This window comes from Artemia franciscana, chromosome 19, assembly GCF_032884065.1.
Source record: "Artemia franciscana chromosome 19, ASM3288406v1, whole genome shotgun sequence".
Taxonomy (NCBI): Eukaryota; Metazoa; Arthropoda; class Branchiopoda; order Anostraca; family Artemiidae; genus Artemia; species Artemia franciscana.
In genome coordinates this window covers 10,172,912-10,195,672 of record NC_088881.1, presented here as the reverse complement: position 1 = coordinate 10,195,672, position 22,761 = coordinate 10,172,912, and the positions used below count along the sequence as shown (strand labels likewise).

General features: G+C 33.8%; 1 protein-coding gene and 1 non-coding gene across 3 annotated transcripts in view; both read right to left on the bottom strand.

The window, feature by feature from the left end:
- Positions 1-22,761, bottom strand: part of LOC136039275 (uncharacterized) — a gene marked incomplete at its 3' end in the record, with an annotated part of 105,845 nt that overhangs the window by 13,907 nt on the left and 69,177 nt on the right. For both annotated transcript variants that reach the window (XM_065722856.1, XM_065722855.1), the window contains 1 exon segment: positions 11,452-11,684. In XM_065722856.1, coding sequence (XP_065578928.1) covers positions 11,452-11,684 — 233 coding nt within the window.
- LOC136039729 (U6 spliceosomal RNA) lies at positions 1,699-1,803 on the bottom strand. The gene has a single exon (XR_010620546.1). It is a non-coding gene; the product is annotated as a U6 spliceosomal RNA (small nuclear RNA).

Genomic DNA, 22,761 nt, shown 5'->3' with positions numbered 1-22,761 from the left:
AAATGACTTGTTACGATATTGTGACGCTTAACTTCAGTTGGCAAGCGTCCCATAGTCAACACATTGATTACCTAGAATATATTCCTAAGAACATAATATCACCAACGACTTGTTGGTTCAGTCGAGTAACGTGTAATTTGTTTACTGTGAATGAATGAATGAACGAACTTTATTACCCGTAAAAGTATAAACACATAAAATACGGAGTATTATAAATAAAAAAAAACGATAAACAGCGAGAAAAAAATTCAAACTAACAACAGACAACATGGACTGATTAGCCAGTATCAATATGGAAAAAAAGCCTGCAGAGGGTCGTAAACGTGAATAGCGTTGATAGTCTTTTTACATAAATCCTATAGGAAATCATGGTTTTTTTTTGTAAATTTTGTTTGTTTTAAAATTTTCTCAAAAAGTTTTTTTCTGCTTCTTCTCTCTTATTCGTTGCCTTGTATTTTCTCTTTGTGACGTTATTTATGTTACAGAAATATAATTGGTTTAAGTGACCATGTAGTAGACTGCTCTTTTTCATCAATAAATCTCATCATATTAAAAGCAATACATGTCCAAGGGTGAATATTTAAGATCGGAATTTAAACTGAAAAGAATTAATGATACATCATTAGTTGCCAAGAAAGTGTCTTTAGGGCGTTTTGTAAAATTAAATTATGACTCGTATAAGAGACTTGCACGCTATGCTTAATTCCGTAGAAACTTAAGTAGAACCCAAGTCTCATCTGGCATGCTTCTCCTGCCACTTATTAAATTTTCTTCTCATTTCTATGTAATGTTCTTACTGGTCTGGTCTCCTTTTTTGGTCTTTATAGCGCTTTCAAACTACGCTATTTAACATTTCCCACTAGCATTACATATAACTACGCTATGTTACATAACTTTTCAGAGTAAGTTTTTCTTAGAAAGGGAGAGAGAGAAGGAGAGAGAGAGAGAGAGAGAGAGAGAGAGAGAGAGAGAGAGAGAGAGAGAGAGAGAGAGAGAGAGAGAGAGAGAGAGAGAGCGAGAGAGAGAGAGATAGCAAATAGTTTATTAATAAAAATAACGTTTTTATAATCTTTCAGCAATCATCGGAGAAACTTCACCTATAAATCAAAAATTACCAAAAAACTTGATTCATTAACAACTTCCCTGAAGGTAAAGTTTGACACACTCTTGAACTGGCTAATAGACCGTGACATGGCAGTATCGAATAGTGTAAACCCCTACTTTGAATTCTACATTACGTTGGTTTGTAATGCGTTAAGGGACAGTCAACATAGTACGAACAAAATAGAACTTCTGGACGAGAAATTAATAAATTTTGAAACAAAATGAAACACTGAAACAAAAATTATACATCTTTAGACTTATTACAGTTCAGCAAGGTCAATTCAGGGGAAGACATTCAACCCATGAATCTCCTTCTGGAAGTTTGTATCCTCCTGTCTAGATCCTCAAAAATACCTATTGTATGATTTTTTTTATTAAAATGCTTTTTTTCATTTTTTAGAACATCAAGAAATATGACGAATTACTCCCCGTTGATATGGAAAAACGTATCTCCCCCACCATCTTAAATTTTTAAGAAAACACCAGACAAGCTTGAGTGACATTTCATTTTAAAATTTTGCAACGAATGGATTTTAATATATCTATCGTTGCTATAAATACAAAATTAATGATAAAATGGGAACAGGGATGGCAAAAAATGTGGAACACTTCAGGATTTTGGGTGTCATCCGTGAGCAAGGACCATGCTAATTTTTTCTGTATTGTTTTCAATTTCAAAATCTTTCAAAAGTCTTTGCATATACTTGGAAACAATGGAAAACCTTTCAGAGTCTTTTTGGCAATTAACCCTATTTAACTATGAGGGTAGCCCTAATTACCTGTGGATCTATTCATCCGAAATTCATGAAAATTCATTGGGTTTAAACTTATCAATCAAATGCAATTAGTATAACAGAAGTCGTATATATATATTTCTTTTTGGTTTAACGGTGGTCTCTAAATTTGATTTTTTTTTTTCTATTCACCTTATCAAACAATTTTGCATTTGAATAATTATGTCTGTTACAGAGGCTAACAACCCATGTAGAAGGTAAATACCTAATTATGGAAACTAATGGTACATAGATTCAAACAAGCTGACGATAAAGGATGTAATGGGCCTGTTTGCTGTGCTTGCATTTGTTGTTAACGTAAAATCTGGCTTTTACTTGTCTTTTCTATGTATTCAAGTTTAGGGTCTGAAGGGGGGGGGGGGTATTCTTCTTTATATATAAGCTGATTTGTGTTCGCTTTGATTCTCAGCTGCCATCTACATTTGATTTTTTTAATCAGCTTATGAAGCACTATTAGATTTCAATAATTTTGTCTGTTACACAGGCTATTTAACCTGTTGCCTGTTAACCTGTTGCCTGTTAACCTGTTGCCTGTTAGCCGTTACGTCTGTTACACGGGTTGTTACAAAGGCTATAGCCGAAAACTGCTCAATTATAAAGATTAGGGGCCCATAAATTATGAGACTTTGGCCACGGTTGGCCGTTGTTGTTGTTTTTGCTGTACACATGCTTGATGCCACAAACAAACTTTGTTTTGCACTCACTGGTGTTTTCTGTTAACAGAAGTGGAGTGTACAGGGGAGTGTGGAATATTTCAATTATGCAGAATGATTTGTAGTCGTCTCAAGTTTAAATATTGCTTTATACATTTGAAGACCTTGATCTTGTTTGTCATCATCTTGTCAAGAAGTGATGGGTCTCAATTATTTCTTTCGTGTCTGATTGCAACAATATTTACCGCTGGTAATTGCTTAAATACGAAAACTAACAATCCTAACAGGTTCAATTTGACCCACCTAATAGGGGCCAAGATTTTTTAATAGGTCATTATTATGGAGCCCGTTGTGAACACCTTGAAAAAAGAACTATAAAACGAAAAATGCCCTTTTTCAGCTTATAGACAACATATTTGATAAAAACCTAAATAAAACTAATTTGGATAAACACAAATTATATGTGCACGTCTAAATTCCTTTTTGGCCAAAACTCAGTAACACTTTTTTATAAAATTACATCAGTAGAAATTACATATATTTGATAAGAGATTCTCCAGGATAGTTACAATCACTATCGATTGCATTTAATTAAACCATTATTGATTATATATAATTCAGTGCAATCAGTCTTTCTTAATTAGCAAACGCTTCAGACGTTATTTACAGTAGCGTCCATGATGCACGCGTCTAAATTCCTTTTTGGCTAAAACTCAATAGCATTTTCTCGTAAAATAGCATCAGTAGAAATTACATATTTTTGATAGGAGAGTCTGCAGGGTAAGTAATGTTTTTTACGTTTCACCTTAGGTAAGCATTTGGATATCTTCCCCCTATTTCTCCAGTGCTTATACAGTAATCACTCGATTCCCTAAATTATCCCGATGGAGAAGAGAAGTATAAATCAATGACAGATATGAAGCAGAAGAATGGGAAACATTCGGAACTTAATAATTCAAAATGTTTGCTGATGGACATTCGACAAATAAGGGGATCGAAATAAATCCTAACTTGTTTGGATATCTTCTGAAAACACACAGAGATCCTGATAGGGAAAGATAGAAAAAAATAGACATTCTACCAATTGATATATGTGCTTCACTGTGATAATATAGAAAAACAAGAAATATTTGAATCATAAGCAAGTTTCTAGCATTATCATTAGTAGAAAGCAACAGGCCTTTAAAATATTATTCATTCATATTTTTCCATAGTCATTTTGTATGGATATGCTGGTCGGCGAAACGGTGGTGATGGCTCATTTGATATTTTTTTGTTTATCCTTAAATTTGTACCCCCGCGCTTAATTGCAATGACACTAATTAAAACATTTAATGGGCATTTAATTAGTACTGAATTTGAAAGTCTGTGTGTCCTTTTCAGGTTTTAAGTGAAAATCTTTCAGGGAATGTTCAGGAGGATCATAAACTAAATTAGAAAGAAACTGTTCCGCAAATCTTCCCAAAATAGCATGTCTCTAATGTCTCAGGAAAGAAAAGAGGTCTTACTCTGAATTTTTCAGGGATATTGAGAGGGAAATTGAACTAAATCGAGATACTCTACGCGGATCCAGGTTTTCAAAATGGCGTATCTACAATATTCTCAGGAACGGCTAACGGTATGATGTTAAAACTTTCAGGGAAGGCTATGGGGCATTTTAAATTAAAAAAAAACTATTCAAACAGACAATAAATAAATGGCGTATCTGTAATATCTCGGAAACAGCTTAGGGTATTAAGTTGAATATATCAAAGAATAATGAGGGGGATGTTTAACTAAATCAAAAGTCAAAAAAGACGAAGGATTTTGGGGAATTGGGCAGATGGGTTGTCAGAATAGAATATTTGCATGTCAAAAACTGCTAAGGGCTAAAAAAAGACGCTTAGACCAAAGACATGTGCTTGTCGTGAAGACACGCACATTTTGCACTAAAATATATATATGGTTGTAACAAGCAAATAGTCTACTCCACTATCACCTCCCTCGACTTTTTATGTTTGACAGCTCAAGGGCTTTCCCTTCATTGGACACACATGTTCCCCCTTCAAATGTGTCCTCTTTTCACTTGGACGCAGCTCATACTTTCGGCACCCACTCTTCGTCTTTTACTTTTTTCTGGAGCCACCAGCGCGCATTTAACATAAAATTGGTTCCCCCCTTCAGGTTTTGCGCTCTCTACGGTGGATAGTATGGTAGCTTAATTAAGCTAAAATGATTGGTAATCATTTAAATTGAATGAATGATTTGTAATAATTTAAATTATTTCAATTAAGATTGTTTTCTTGTTACTTTGTTTCTTTGTGAAGGTTGTGTTTTGTATCTGCGGCTTTTTTCTGAAAATTTACATAGTTAAACAAGTAATGACGTCACCTGTGACGTCTTTTATTATGCAATATTTCCAATTAAATGTGTTTAGAATTTGTTTGAATTTGAAGGAGAAAATGATTCTCTTAAGTTAGAACTATGCAAGCAAACATCATAAAGTTAAAGTTGTTTATTTCTTTATTGCTAACTTACTCCTAGACCACAGATGCCGAGTATCAAAAGTAAATACAGCTTTATTTGAAAGGACCAAAGATATAGCAGAAAGAAAAGCTACAGAATGAATAGAAGAAAGAGTAAAACTAAACGTATAAGAATCAATGAATGTAATATTATTATTTAGCTCTAAACAGGATGTCTTCCTTTTACAGGATATCCTTTAATACTGAGTCAAAATTTACTAGCAGAAATTTTTTTTTACTCACTCCAACTTCAAATTTTCGTATGGCAATTATTAGTATGATAAACCAAAAGAGGAGAGATGAGATATTTCCTCCTTTTAATTCATATTTTTACTTTTACAAACAAAATAGTAAAATGGATTGAGTATCAAAAACACAGCAAGCTGGAAAAAAAATTTCAAGGAAATGTGTCAAACAACTAATTGAAAATAGAAAGCGCCTGTAGCTTAAATATTTTTGGGTCAGATATAGATGTGCTACAAATTTTTAATAGATTTCACCACAAAAAAATTTAGCAAAAGCTCACTTTGTAGTAAAATCTTTCCACGTGGATGTTCGTTTCCAAATCTTAATTAGCAAATGATTCAGACGTCGCAGTTAGTTATTTCAAGTATGCTTTCCGTGAATTTTTATTTCCATTAATGATTTTGTAGATTTTCGAATTACAATCGTTTCGTGATTTAAAGATTATTCTGCCAAAGATTTCATGATTTTAGCATTGATAATCACACGGATCGTGGTAACGAACCGTAAATGTAGAACGAACCGGCTCAATAGTAACAAAAACTTTGAAAAACTGTATTTTTATACCAATAGATATATCAAAACAATCGGCTTATTATGCTAATTTTAAATATCTAAGTTTTATTAAGTTTAGTTTTACAGATTAAAGGCTAAGAATCTGAGAAAAGTTGCCAAATTTTCAAAAAATGAGGAAACACATCGTAAAACTCTTTAGTAGTTTTTAGTAGACCCTACTTTTGTAGTTTCAAGCTCCTATCTGCCAAAATAATGAATTTTGTATTTTTTTTGGCCAGAAGAAAGATCACGGATGCATGTTTATTTGTGTGTTTTTTTTTTTCCAGGGGTGATAGTACAGACGGAGTGGTCCTAGAATATCGTGAAAGAGCTCATTCAAACAGAAAATAAAAGTTCTAGTGCCTTTTTTAATTGATAAAAAAGATTCAAAGGCAGCCTGGATCCTCCCCGACCCCTTTTTACCAACGTTATCCGATTAAAATATTGAGATAGCCATTTTGATCATCTTACTTTAAAGGCTCAGTAACAGTGCCTTTTGGATATAAAATATCTCTCCCCCTCCCCACAAGGAGAATAGTCTTTAAGTCATAAAATTTACCTTTTTTACACACAGTATTTGTTATTGTGAAGTATGTATACATTTTTGGGAGGTGGGTGAACCTGTCAGGGTAAATTTTTACACTGGGGAATTTGGCAGAATTCCTATATAAAATTATTTTTAAATGTCTTGCTTTCTCTTTTCCGTCACAATTTTTACGCGTGGAATTATTAAGGGTAATTGTCATGAGTAAATTTTCACAGGGATTGAATTATATAGAGGATATTTCCATGAGGAAAGGAATTTCTCTGTGGAGAAGGGGCCATATTTCCTGGCATTACTTGAAAACGATCAAATTAAATTGAAAAAACAAGTTTTTTCAACTGAAAATAAGGAGCAACATTAAAACTTAAAACGACCAGAAATTCTTATGTATATGAAGGAGACTGCCCACTCCTCAATACCTCACTCTTAACACTAAAGTTATATTATTGTCCAATTTCTTTAAGAACGACTCCTGAAACACAAGGGTCTTTTAATTAGAACAATAGCTTTTTCTTTTTAGAATAATAAAACACTTTAACGTAAAGAGCGAGGTATTGAGGAGGAGGCAACCCCCTTCATGCACGTATCATGTTTGTTTTTTTAAGTTTTACTGCTGCTCCTTACTTTCAGTTAAAAAACTTGTTTTTAAAAAAAATTTAATTAGCTATAAATCCAATGCGAAAAGCGACAATTTGTCATATTCTCAGGGAAAATTAAAACAACAACCACTTAAAAAAAAAGCCATTGAAAATAAACAGAAATTTTAAGATGAGGGTCTTAGTAAGGAGTGGAGTTTGATAAATGATGAAACTTTTAGTATTGAAGCGAAAGCCTAAATTATACCAAGAGGAAGTATTTTCTTGCTATTATTCACACTCGTTCCTTCTTTAATTATCAATAAATTTTATTGGTGTGTTTTATTTCATAAATTCAATTGCTTTTTCTTTTATGACAAAAAAAAAATCTTTAGCCTATAATAAACGGCCTCCACTTGTACTAACATAAGCAAGCAATTACAACAAGAGATTTGTTTGAAGCTTACTCATACAAATAAGTATTTATAACTTTAATGTGATAGATTTTTTAGTAGAAGGAAAAGGGAGGGGCCTTTATTTGGCTATGAGGGGGTTCACTAACTTTGTTTCAGTGATCCACCAAGAAAGTTATTGTACTTTAAGCCCCAGTGAGAATTAAAATGTATTAACATCTAGGTATCGAGTTAAAGCATTTAATTAAGAACCTTCTAAATATTCTCGATATTTGTAACAAATATTTGCAAAACTAAAGATATACAAAACTTAAGGAGATGTATGTCATAGGGTCCTGTATACGACGGGATAGAAAGTCAATACCAAAACAGGTAGTGTATGCATACTAAACTGAAAAAGTCAAATCAGACAAATCCATGCCAGAATACTTTAAAACAGACAACATGATCGTGTAGCTCTGGAAAATATTCTACCCTATTTCAATAAGCCTGGAACATGAAGGATTAATGGTAACATTCACTTAACCCGTGTTTTCCATTTCTTCGTGACTCTGGGAGTATTAACTTTTAGTACCACATTTGTGGTACTAGATTTTTCTTTCTTTTCCGTTTGAAAAACAAAAGACTATAAATACACTATTGTTCATAGCAGATAGTAATAATACTTTTAATTTTTGGACTGAAATTTTTGCTGATAAGCATTTCAAAAATAGAGGGATGAAAGAAATCCGAAAAGCATCATTTAGAGAAAAGCTTGGTAAAATAATATCTGAGAGTTTCTGGTGAGATCTGAATTCTCAAAATTTCTTAAATATTTGCCATTAACAAACAATAAAGTCAATTATCCACCAATATCCGCAATTTGCACATAATCCAAACAAGTTTGAACTGCCTACGACGGATGCTAACGAAAAACTGAGAAATAAAAGATTTTTTTTCCATTAACTCAAACAAACGAAACAGCAATCGAGTAAGTTAGACATCTAGGTCTCTTGATTTCTGATTTTAACCATTGAATTTCTTGCGGATACCCTTTGAGACTTAAAGACTTGATAATGTATTTGATTATATCACTAGGGAAGTGGTTCAACGTTTATTTCAGGGAATACTAAAGTATCAGCTGTTCTTAAGAGAAAACCGAAATACGACTCATTTATTCTTCAATCACCTGAATCTCTGTTCAAAGCTAGACCTAAATGTTGGTATTTATAAATTTCAGCAGCTTCTCTTTATTGCTAGACAATACCTTTGTCATGCTAAATTAGGCTAACTTGGTTAAATAAAACAGTATGGGCTTGATTGTTAAATATGTGTTCTGAGAGGACATATTCAAAATTTTCTGTTTTTTCCACTTTTTAAGGGTGCTTTTAATTGAGGTAGAGTGCTAAGTTAATCTATCCACTAGTCGTTGATAAAGTCTTCCGATATACCAAAGACCACAAGAGCAAGGAGTTCTGTAGACACCGGAGTCTTCACTTATCGGCATAGGGTCTTTACCTTGGTAGATTCTGGAACTGATAGTTTTTCTGGGTCTATAGTAAGTGAAAATATTGTTTTCCTTAGATTTTTGGAAATATGGTGTGAAATCCCTTTAACGTACGGAAAACCACGATAAACTGAATTTCCCTTTGATTTGCATTTAATGTGTCACTATTTGATAATTTTTTAATACGTTTTGTAACTACAGAATTTATTAGAGTAATTGGATAACCATTCCCAAATAAAATATCTCTAAGGTGGTCAAGGTCTGAATACAGCAAACGTGGAGAACAAACTTGCAAAGCTCTGTCTACTAGAAAAGTGACCACTCCCCTTTTCACAGCAGGAGAATGATTGGAGGAATAATTTAAGTACCGGTCACTATGTGTTGGTTTTATACAGACTCTAAACTTGAAGCATGTATCATTTCGATGAGCCGGGACATTTAAGAAAGGAAGACGCCTTTCTGCCTCTAATTCCTGAGTAAATTTAAGTTTTGGATCCAAGGAGTTAAACAAGTGAAGGAAAAACTATCCGAAGATTCGTCACCATGCTCCCACAAATGAAAAATATCATCTTTAAAACAAACCCAAAATTCCGGTTTACATAAACTTTACAAAATAGCCTTTTCTTCGACGTTTTCCATGAAGATATCAGCCTCAATTGGTGAAAGGGGGGAGCGTCAATTGAAAGCCCATATTTCTGGCTATGAAAAATGCCTCTACAATGGAATTAAAAAGGAGTTCAACAGGGCTTACAAAGGGCTCAGAAATGTCTGAGTCAAAACTGTAGATTTTTCTGATATACAATGGTTAGGACTAAGTTTATCCTCCAAAATCCTTTCGGCCTTTTGAGGATCACAATTGGTATACATTGAATCCGCGTCAAAACTACCCATTCTAGTAGTTGGTTTAACAGAGACTTGCTTTAACTTGCAAACGAAATCGGCCGAATTTTTAATATAGGGTTTTTTGAGCCTAAATTAATAGACAAAATACAACTGATAAGAATTTTCCTATTTTTACCGTAGGAGAATCAATTGAGGAAACAATGGGTCGAAGTGGATTACCAAGCTTATGAATTTTAGGAAGACCATAAAAACGAAGAAACGTGCACCCACGTGGGTAAAACCTTTTGTACAATTAATCGGTGATTTCACCTTTTTTTTTAGATAAGAAAGCTCTTTTTGGACTTCCTTGACAAATTTTTCGGTGGGATCGGTAGCTAATTGTTCATATGTGTTAGAATCAATCAAAATTTCTGTGACTTTTTTGTCTCAATCATCTGAATCCAATTCAACAACATTAGTGCCTTTATCCACTTGAGTAATAATCCTGAATAATCTTTATGTAGTGAACATAAGACTAAGTGTTCATTTTTACTTTTTTTTTTTAATTTTGATTACGAACAGAAGGCGAATCCAACAAGGTTTCAACAAAATGTGCTCTAGCCTCGCCAATCTCTCCAACCTCCGCACATGCGATTTAATTTAAGAATAAACAATTTATTTAAGAATAAGTGAGTCGTATTTCGGTTTTCTCAAAAGAGAAGTCGATACTCTAGTAATTCCTGAAATAAACGTTGAACCACTTCCACAATCACATAATCAAATACATCATCAACCCCTTAGGTCTTAAAGGTTTCTTTGGTTTTTGTATTTTCCTTGATTATATTATTTCGTTCGCACTGAAGAAGAGAGGCGGTTGTCCTCTCGAAATATTCGCTTTCTGTTTTTTCTTCAGTATTTTCCTTTGGCCTTTAAAAACCCCATTTTTGATCGTTCTCTTTCGTTATGTAATATAGTGTTTTATTTCTATTTATTTTATCATCCTCTCAATCTTTCCTGAAAGTTTCAGCTTAATACCCTTAGCTATTCCCAAGATATTGCAGAAACCCTTTTGATAAACTGAATGCACATACCGCCTTTTAAATTTTTTCCAACATCCTGCTCAATATCCCCAAGAGTTTCATCGTAATATCCATTGTCGTTATTTGGATATTGCACGAGCCTGCTTTCTCGTTTTCAAAACAAGTGTTGAAACAATTGGCAATTTCCATTATTTTCGGCTCTTGCCACAGGGCCCTAAAGGGTAATGTAATCCCCAGAAGCCTGTTTGTTGGACATTTTGACTATTATGGATAAAATGGATATCTAAAATATAGATCAAATATCTTTCGAGGTAACGGGGAGGGGCAAGGGGTGATATGGGAAATGGAGGGGATTGGCTGCCTTCTAATAGCTTTTGAAGCTTAAAAACAGCAACTAAAATTTCAATTTCAAATCGCATGAACCCCATCCGAAGTTCCGTCGACCACCCCTTCTGTATCAAGTGGCTCAAAAAAAAAATATTGAAGACTTATGACTCTTTTCTTTAGGCAACGCAGGAGTGAACGAAAAACGGTTTCAGCTTTACCGGCTTGACTAGAAAAAGCCATAATGAAGACCGGATTTACTAATGATTTTTGTTTAGGACAGCCAAAACAGGCCTAATACAATAGGCTATTAAAGTAAGCCAAAAATAGCCTACTTCTAAAGCTATCCAAGAATTTGAAACACTTAAAATTCAAAAGCAATTTACTTACTTACACTATAAATTTGTGATTCCTCCAGTGCTTTCATTTTCTGGCTGAAAGTCTTTCTCAGTTCAATTATTGCTTCAGTCGTATTAGAAAGCCTTTCTGAAACATCATTTTGTCTATTTTCCAGCAAAGTGGTTTGAGATAAAAGCCTGCTTTCTGTGTCAACCATACTTTTCTTAATGGATTTAATTTCCTCTTTCAGGGCATCGCTTTCCAATGAGAGTTTTTTGTCAAAGATTGCTGGAAAACCTTTCGATTAGTTTTTTCTTGTAACCAGGATAGGTGAACTCGAATTCCGGCTATGGAATTGGTTTGATATATGTGACCTTTTGTCTGAAGGCATTTTTATGTAGTAGATATCCCAAATAAAGTTAGTTTTAAAAGGGGAAATATTATGCGTAGAAAGAAAACTTTCTGGCATTCGGCAGATTCTGACGAAACTAATGCTTCCGCATTGGGTTTGTAAGAAAATGATAATTTATTTGTAGATAAAAGCCTTCCAGGAAGGTTAACTCCATATTTTGGGGACATAAAATACCAGTCGTGACATCTATTACTGTCCAGTCTATAACAAATTATTATAAGAGAGAGTGATATTTCATAGCTTTTTTGTTACTGGACAGGATTAGTTCTATGAATATGTCACCATATCTGTGCCGTAGTAAATACTAGTATTCAAAATTGACTTGAGATCCAAAATGATATTTGGACCAAAAGTTACCACAAAAAAGAAGGTAAAAATAAATGCTGATAAAATAGTAAAGTTTAAAAAATTTCCACGTGGCAGAAATGTTAAGTTCGTTTCTTTAATTTCCGTTTCCTTGAATTTAATTTCTTTTTGTACTTAAGGGATGTTAATTTATTTCTTAAGGTTTTCTTTGCTTAATTTTAATTGATTTCCCTAAATTTTAGTTTAGTTGAGAAATTTTACATTATTTTCTTTAAGTTTTGTTTCCTTAAGTTTGAGTTCCATATGGTTCTTGGGAAATGTTATTCTTAAGAAATTAGACTCGAGCGCGTGATTGAGCATGCATATTCGTCCAGAATATACATATGATTCAAATTATCGTTTTTGATTGTTTACCCCCTTATTGTACCAATGTTCGGCCATCCATCGTAGATCAAACGAAGAGCAGGCCGTCCGCGACTCTTCACGGATGTCGGAGGTCATAAGAAAGGGTTTAAGGAGAAACTGGAACTTTTTGTGGGGGCGAGGAGTGAAGCTTTAAATACAGATGTAGATAAGGGCGGAGGAGAAGAGTTTAAAGCTGTGTAAACCATGGATGGCTTAGCGTAATGAGCTGTTAGTAGCAGTAGTATTACACGGGTGGGGTGATTTGTAACGGCGGAACCAAATCAATATTTTGAAAGATGTTTAAGGATCGCCACGTGATAGCCATTCAAAAAATATTGCTGCGTTAGCCTCATGGGGATGTTAATGAATTTTCGAAATTAAAAAATACCGTTTATGACAGTCTATTACCTTCTTGTCAATCAAAAATTTCTATAGGGGAAATGGACTTTTTTTAATCATTACACACCACTAATTATCGTTTACAGAGACAAGTACTTACTAATGATTCTAAGTGGGTAAGCAAAACACAAAAGAAACAACTATATATTGCATTATCAGTTTTTTGGGGGAAGGTGAAGTCTATTGGGTAGAAATTCTTTCTTTGTGCGCGTGCCTGTATAGTACTCTGATGCCTTTTGCTCATTAAAAGGAAATAAATAAATATTTACGCATTGGTTTCATTTTTTTTTAGAATCAGATAGAGCTCACTAAAAATCAGTAGATTTTTGATAGACCCAAAGGAAATATTGGTAGAAAAAACAGTAAATGTTTTTCTATTATATGGAGAACCAACTAAGCGTAGTTCTTGCCAAACTTAAGAAACAAATTTTGCTATAGGGCTTTCTTTGTGGGGGTTTCTGTTGAACTTGAAGCATAGTTTTTGAAGGGACGCAACAAAAATGTTTAAAACTAAAATTTAAAGATAGATGGAGTGGTTTTAGTTTTTATTTTGGATACCTTTACACTGAGAAGTATTAAAAATCAGATGATAAATAAGCTATTTTTGTTGCTTTTATCTACCCGTGTTGCATCTCCTAATCCTTTGATTTGACCTAAACTAATGCCTCTACTACCTCTACTATTGCACATCTTATGTAGCTCAATATCAGAGCAGTTTCTAGGGCTTGTGACACCCTGGGACAAATTAATTACAAACCTCCCTTCCGACTGAAATATAAGCCAAAAAGGTGAATCAAAGTGAAAAATTTGATAAAAAAGAGCAACCCCAAGTCTTAACCACCCCCTCCTCCCCCAGCTTCATTGCACGGTTTAGTTGGACTGGCTGCCTCCTCCCCCATTTGAACGGCTCTGCTGATAAAGAAACGTAAAACTAAAGAATTGCTTGAGTTTTTTCTGTTAAGCGCTAGTGGAGCATGCCGTGTACTTGATTAAAAAATCTAAACTTCTTAAAATATGGTTTTATGTGTTCACAAGCACCGAAGTAATACTACTTTGTGATTCTACTTTTGAGTTCTGCAGTTAAACGTATCAAAATCAAAAAAAGTAAAAGTGTTATTTTTATTTAAAAGGTTGTGGTGGCAAGCTTGCTGCGGTGCCCACGAGACAGGTAGACACGCATAGGGACCTACAACTTCTAATTTCAGTCGACGTCCAGCCCCTGGCTGCCCTGGCCAATGTTTGAACATATGGCAGAGTATTTGCTGGTTAATATTTATATATTTATTTGACTGGCGCCAAAAATAGCTGCCAAAATCCTGCCCAGCGATCAATCCCCCTGAAAATGCGAAATGCTGACAGTGGCACAAAAGTCCATTGAAAGCTAGCCCCAGGTGTAAGAAAGAAGTTTTATTTCTAGTATAATTTCTGGATGTCAAGTGCAACTTGACACTGATGGCTAAAGGGTGGTGGGTAATCCTCCTCTCTCTTTTGGGGGACCGACTTGCCTACCCAGACCAGTATAGAAGATGGAGGAAACAATGGTAGAGGCTTTTCAACTACCAAATAAGGTTTACTTACAAAGCCAAGAAAAAAAAAAGATAGGCAAGCTGTTCTGACAACCGGGAAGTACAAAATATGTTTTTTTTTTTCATTATTTTGACGCTTAGTCACGCTTAAGACACTGCTATATACCCTTTTTGTAGCCTGGATGCCCATAGGGTCTTTTGATTTTTCATTTATTTCCCTCAGCATTTCCTAAGGGTTCAAGCACTGTTGAACCTGCCCTGAAAAATTTCAACTGAATGGCTTAGGCTTTTCCTGAGATATTGCGAAGGTGCCCTGTTGACAATCTACCTGCAGAGCCTTTGATTTTGTTCAACATTCCCTAAAGTTATTATTAAGTATATGTATAACCAGTCGCGAGTAGTCACAGTTAGAAGTAGTCGCATTCCAAGTCGCAACCGGTCGCATTTACAGTCGCAATATTAGTATTAGTAGTAGTAATGACCCTGAAAACATTATGTTAATACCTATATTCCTGCACCCATGCCCTTTCCCCCAAAAAATATCCGCCGAAACTCCAGAGTTTCATCCACCGAAGCAGAGACTCCGAGGTCGACAGAGTCTTCGAAGCCTGTGGCAAGGTGTTATAGGTTTTGTTCCAGGGGCATAAGGTTTATATGAGATAGTTTTTAAAATAGATCTAAGATCGGATCAGCTCGACCCCCCCCCCCCCCCTACTAAAAAACGTGTTAACAGTATTTGCTTCCAAAACTTAAGAGAGCTGACCCTTTGCCTTCCTTCCATGCCCCCACCCCAAAAAAAAATTATTGAAAATATTTTATTCTAAAAATTAGGAGAACTGATCCCTGTCCTTTCGTGGACTGGCCTCCCCCCATAAGCTTATTAACGCTATTTTCTTCCAAAACTTATGGCGGCTAATCCCTGGCCCTCTATGGCACGATGACCCCTGGCCTTCTCTCCATGGCCCGACAGCCCTCCCCCCGCAAAAAAAACAAACAAACATAACAACAAATAACTTATTAGCCATATTTTATTCCAAAAATCATGGGAGCTGACCCCTGGCCCCCTCCATCACCCGACATCCCCCAAAGAACAACAAACAAAAAATAACAACTTATAAGTGATATTTTATTTCAAACGCTGATGCCTGGCCCAACATCCGTGGGCCCACCCTCCCCTCCCCCACCCAAAAAAAAACAAACAAAATTATTCATTATTCCAAAAATCATGATCGCTGACCCCTAACCCTCCATTCAAGGCCTGAACCCCCTCCTTAAAAAAAACTCACCAACAATTTACATTGTAAAATTTATTGGAGTTGATCCCTGGCTCTCCCTGCATGTACCCCCTCCCCTCCCCCCCAAACAAAAGAAAAAAATAGTTATTAGAAATAATTTATTCCGAAAATCATCGGAGCTGACCTTTGGCTCTCCCTCCATGGCCTCCCACCCCAAAAAAAACGGCTAACAATATTTCATTACAAAATCATACAACTTGACCCCTGGCTTTCCGTCCGAGGCCCAAACCCCCTCCCCGAAAAAAACTGTTAACCACATTTATTCCAAAAAATCATGGGAGCTAACCCCTGGTCCTCCCTCCTTAGCCTGGTTCATTACCCCATCAAAAAAATTATTAACAATATTTAATTCCAAAAATAATGGGAGCTGACTCCTGGCCCTCCCTTTATGCCCATACCCCGCCCAAAAAACAACTTATTAACGATATTTTATTCCAAAAAAGTATGCCTACTGAAAACTATGTATCTTGAACAGTCTTGGAGAGAACTAATAAAATAAAACTGAAAATTTGACATGTAATGATACTAATTGTGGAAAGCTCATCACCTCAATATTTTATTTCACTTAATATAAAAGAAATATAGATGTAAATATAAATCTATTATATTTAATAGAAAATATAAATGTAATATAATTCCTTTTGAGTCAAGCACCATGGAGCATTAGGCTTTAGACTTTTACAGTTATGGAGGCAGCAGTATCTAAACTCATGTTTGTGGTAAAACTATATATTTTTTTGAACAGTCTTGGAAAGAACTAACAAAATTAAACCGAATATTTGATGTATAATATTATTTAGTTGCTGAAAGCTCATCAGTTTGAAATTTAATTTTCCATAATATTTATGTTTATTTTAAATTTTGTAAAAAGTACAAAAGAAAATATTTGTAATATAATTTGTTTTCAGTAAAGCATCAATAACGCAATAGGTTTCAGAGTTTTCTAAGGGAAGGAGGCAGTACCCAAACACTTGTTTCAAGGGATTTTTGTTCGTTTTAAGCCAGATTTGCATATTTAGTTTAAGTTTTACTCAGGATGTATTTGTTCATTTCCAGAAGAACCAGTTGTGTGTTAGTTTGCTATAAATGTTTATTTAATTTATGTTGGTTTTGAGTTTCATTTATAATTCAATAGCAAGAGATATATGTCCGTAAGCTTGATTCCCATGTTCAGTTTAAGCTGCACCTTTTTTTAAGATTTATTTATTCATTTATATTAGTATTTACTTTTATTGGGACCTTCAATTATTCTTTAATAGTAATTTTGCTTGTTTAGAGTTTGAATTATTGTAGGTTTTTATTTCTTCTAACCTTAAGTTTATCATGGCTTTTACTTTTCTTTGAAAAACTTCTTTTTCTGATTCTTTTTTAATCAATTACATATAAATGTCCATAGTCTTTTCGAATACACCCAGGATCAAACATTCCTCTTTTTTCCCATAAATTCTGCTGGTTTAAAATAGACAAAGTGGATAATTTACAATCGTTTCCCTGAGTGTTGTGTGGACATGGCATCCGTGGAAGTATAGCTAATAGACCTTTTAACTATTTCGAATCCAAGGAATTTTTTAGATTTGTATCAGTGTTAAGGGAGACAAAATAAAAAAGTGGGGTTGGGGCTGGTAACCCTTCAACCCTATTACAACACCCACCTTTACATATGTTTTAAATTTCAACTCAAAACCCTTAGCCATTCCCACAAGATTGCTGTTGTGCCTTTTGAAAAACCTCCTACATATAATATGCTGTAGTTTTGTTTCACATCCCCCTAAACACTTTCTACAAGATTTAGCTTAATACCCTTAGTATTTTTTACGACTGAGAATAAACGTACCTTCTTTTTCAAATGGCCAAACCTATATCAAAATTTATCGCTATTCCTAAATTTTGATTTGATATTCTTACGGGTAGGGCAGGTAAAAGTGGATAGGAGGGGAGCTGTTTGCTATTAAAACACTTATTACTATTTTCCTCAACATGCTCTGAACGTTTAGAAGTAAAACCCTGAGATGATCCTGTGATATTGCAGATACACCTTTTTGATAAACAGGATACACAAAGAATATTTTGATTTAGTGGAAGTTGCACATCAACATTCCCTAAATTTTCGCTTTACTACCGTTTAGCCTTTACCTTAGCCTTTTCGAACACGACTAGAATAAAAGGTTCCTCCTTTTGTAGTGATAATTCCAACATGCAAAAAACGCAAAATGCTTAACATGTAATCTTTGCCCTTTGGGTTATGTGGGTATTGTATCCCCGAAGGCATAGTTACTAAATCAGTTTACCTTTTTTCTTCTACAGTTAGATTTGTGATGAGCGGAGTGAGCATCTAAAATGGGCAAAGGTGATGGTTATATTCCCATAGCCCTTAAACATCCCCTGAAATTTTCAACATAATACTCTCAGCCTTCACGTATTTTCAGAGAGTAAACGCTGTGGCCAGTGTACATCCCTTGAAAATCCTCAAATGGGACAAATCCCCCCGGAAAATCCCCAAATTAAAAAAATAATTTTCTCCCGCGCAAAATATACCCCAGGAAAATACCCTACAAGAAAATAGTCTACCCGTGGACAATACACCACCTCCCCCGAAGAAATAATTCCCGGAAAAAAGCCCATGGAAAATACCACTCCCTGAAAAAAATCATCCCTAGTTGCTGATTGGTCTCCAATCACTTTTAAATTATAAAGCAGGACTCGTGCTCTCAATTCCTCATTTAATGAGCAGCCTCCGAAGTTCTACGACCATTAGGTGAACGTATGAATGAGAAAGAGGCAGCTCCCCTCTTCTAACGAATAAATACTGCTAATTTTGAGGTTTAATTTTACTCTTAAATTCCATAATTACAACGTAGACCAGAAATATTCCCAGAAATCATTAGAGAGTAAATATCAATTTCACATTTTTAACGCTTTTTTTGAAGTTTTATCTGCGCCTTCCCCTCAAAACTACACACACCCACCAAAACAAAAATAATGGCTACGGCCCTGCGAACAACACATCAATTTTTACCTTGATCCCCCGCCGTCTCCCCCTAATAACTAATTCTGTATTTACCTGATGGCTCAATGAGAGCTGACATGTTTTGACATGAAAATGCAACCTTTGAGGTATGTCCTTCCCTACCCAAACTGCAAAATAATCAAATAACTCCAATGTAAAATTCGAAGTGCCCTTTTGAGTTTTGTAATTTTTCAATCAGTAGCGATTTGGTTCCAGTTTTAACCACTACCCTCCCAAGCAACCAGTTCCTGGTTCTTTACACCCAGCAGATATTATTATGTTCACCTGATTGTTGTGTAATAGGAATAGAAATAATACGGAAATTCTTTTCAAGACAGTAGAAACCGATTCAGCGGATATTTCGACCCTATGTCCAAGGGCCGTCTTCAGCACAAAATGAGAAACAAAAAAGAATATATAAATATATTACCTTACATTAAAATGTCAGAATTAAAACTAACAATGTTTTTTAAACTTTTAAAAAACAGCCCTAGCATCCTTACTTCAACGAACTTTAACCAGGACTGATAAATACAATGAAGTGAGATGATAAATTCATTCAAACAAAAGAGAACAAAACGACGATTAAATGCAAGTTTTCAAAGCTAATCTTGTGTTTTTGGGCGGCCTGCCTCAAAGGGCTTTTTTTAACTGGTTCAGTGCTATTATAAATTGGATTATTAAAATATTTTGTTAGATCATTTTTAATTCAGTCTGAGCATAAAAAAATTTAGTGAGCACTCCCCCAAGTCCCTATTCAAAGAAATATTTTATTTATTTTGAGACAAATTTCGATGGATTCCCGAACCACCTGTTTTGTCCCCAAATCATTACTAATGAGTGAAGATTTTTCAAAAAGTATCGTGTGGGAGGGATTATTAAATATATGTCAATCTAAAGCAGAATCAAATGAGATTTTATGCTGGTGTAGCCATTTTTCTAGATTCTGCTGGGTCCTGCCAACATAGTAATTTTCACAGTCGCAAGGTATTTGATAGACCCCTCTTTATGGGTAACTGGGACCCTTCAAGTAGGAAAAGCTTGGATGTAAATGAGGATAGAATGTTGCGTGCAAGTGGGTGTTAAGTAATAGTTATGTAAGTTTAAACGCACGTGTTATTGTTTTTTTTTGGAGATAACTTTTTCATCAAGATTATTTTCTTCAAAATATGTTTCGATACAGTTTAAATTTCTTATAGATAACAAACTTTGTTAAATTTAAGTAATTAAATTCAATTTAGAAACACTGACGAAAACCAGATAGAACCCTACAAACTTTCGAATTTTGGATCAACCTTGTGAAAATTTTTTGAAAACTGCCATTTCCAGGTATCAACAGAAAAATTATAAGCCCAGGGTGAAAATATTTTATTATGAAATCCTAGGCTTTAGAGCTTATGACCGTTGCTTAATAAATGGAAGTGCTATAACATCTTAAAAATAATATATTGAAAATACAAATATCAAAAATAAGAATTAAGAATGAAAAGAGCAGATAAAAAACAGAATTTTTACTAGCTGCTTGGAATAACCACTGCTTACAAGGCCAAGGAAATAGTGTCGAATAAAGGCACTACAATATTAATAAAAACTCCTTAATTTGTCAGGGAGACATGTTGTCAAGATGGATTAACCGAGGACATTGCGCAGAGAGGGAGGGGATTTTAAACCCTTACTGAGATGATTAAAAACAATAATGATGGTTATTATGGTAAAGACAAACCCCAAGACTGTTGAAAAGTATGGTTTGGTTGTAACAAACAAATATAAAGATAGTAACTTCTACAGTGGCATGAACGACATTCAAGTAAGGGAACGATGTCAAAGACGGTAATAATAACGAAGATTAAAATTGTTTCAGTGTGTACAGCCGGTTATATAAGCTTTGACATCAAATCTAAAAGTGTCAAGAGCATAGTTTATGCAGTAGTATCGGCACTAATATTATAACACCAAAAGAGGCGAAGGTCATAATTATAATAAATGTGAAGTACAGACAGGTGACAAATTATGATCACTACCACAAAGCTTATAACGAGCGTCGGAGATGGTGAAGAAGAAGTTGAATGTAATAAAGACAACTTGAAAGTGCTCCTGATAACCATGAAGACAAAGGCTTAGTTGTAGCAGGTCTATTTATTCTAAACTGATTTCTAATTTACAGATTTTTCCTGTAGCACTTAAAGAAAGTCACAAGAACCGATGTTTGAATAAGAATAATCTTGTAACAGATGCCATAAATGGCTTGCTCTCATGTGAGACTACACTTTAGCACGTAAAAAAAAAAAAAATTGAATGCCAAGGTCCAGGTTTTGTAATAAAGGGGGAGGGCTAAGGAGGGCAGGCTGGAATTTGAGCACCCTCGGATTTTTGAAGCCCCCCATAGAAATTGATATATATATATATATATATATATATATATATATATATATATATATATATATATATATATATATATATATATATATATATATATATATATATATATATCTATATATATAAAAATAAGTTGTCTGTGGATGGATGGATGGACGTCCATCCATGGATGGACGTCAAAACTGAAAAAACTAAAAAAAGGCAAAAACTACAAAAAAAACTAAAAACTAATAAAAAAAATAAAAAAGCTAAAAAACTAAAAAAACTATAAAGGTAAAAACCAATAAAAAACTAAAAAAAAAACTGAAAAAACTAAAAAAAGGCAAAAACTACAAAAAAAACTAAAAACTAATAAAAAAAGTAAAAAAGCTAAAAAACTAAAAAAACTAAAAAAAAACTAAAAAAAGGTAAAAAACTAAAAAAAATAAAAAATAAAAAAAAAACTAAAAAAAAGGAAAAAACTGAAAAATAAGCTAAAATAAAGGTAAAAACCAATAAAAAACTAAAAAAAAAAGGAAAAAACTAATAAATGACGACACTCAAAGAGAAAGCGACCAGGACAAAAGGAATGTTCGATTAGCAATCAACAAAGCACAGGGACACAGGGAGTATAAATGACGACCAGGACATAAGTAAAAAAAAAACTATCTATATATATAAAAATAAGTTGTCAAACTAAAAAAAGGCAAAAACTACAAAAAAAACTAAAAACTAATAAAAAAGCTAAAAAACTAAAAAAACTAAAAAAAAGGCAAAAACTACAAAAAAAACTAAAAACTAATAAAAAAAATAAAAAAGCTAAAAAACTAAAAAAACTAAAAAAACTAAAAAAAGGTAAAAAACTAAAAAAACTAAAAACTAAAAAAAACTAAAAAAAAGGAAAAAACTGAAAAATAAGCTAAAATAAAGGTAAAAACCAATAAAAAACTAAAAAAAAAACTGAAAAAACTAAAAAAAGGCAAAAACTACAAAAAAACTAAAAACTAATAAAAAAAGTAAAAAAGCTAAAAAACTAAAAAAACTAAAAAAACTAAAAAAAACTAAAAAAAGGTAAAAAACTAAAAAAAATAAAAAATAAAAAAAAAACTAAAAAAAAGGAAAAAACTGAAAAATAAGCTAACATAAAGGTAAAAACCAATAAAAACTAAAAAGAAAAAAAGGAAAAAACTAAAAAAAATTTTCATCTAAAAAACTAAAAAAAAACTAAAAAAGGTAAAAACTAAAAGAACTAAAAAAGAAAAAAATAAATGACGACACTCAAAGAGAAAGCGACCAGGACAAAAGGAATGTTCGATTAGCAATCAACAAAGCACCGGGACATAGGGAGCATAAATGACGACCAGGACATAAGTAAAAAAAAAATTAACAAAACTAAAAAGAAGGTAAAAACTACAAAAAAACTAAAAAGAAAAAAAAAACTAAAAACTAATAAAAAAACTAAAAAATCTAAAAATCTAAATAAACTAAAAAAGAAAAAAAAAGGAAAAAAATAAAGGAGAAAAACAAAACTAAAAAACGAATGTATATACAGACCGGTACACCGGGATACAAATGACGACCGGGACACAGGGAATATAAATGACGACCGGGACACAGGGACACAACTACAACGGGGACACCGGGGGAAACAGGGGGATAT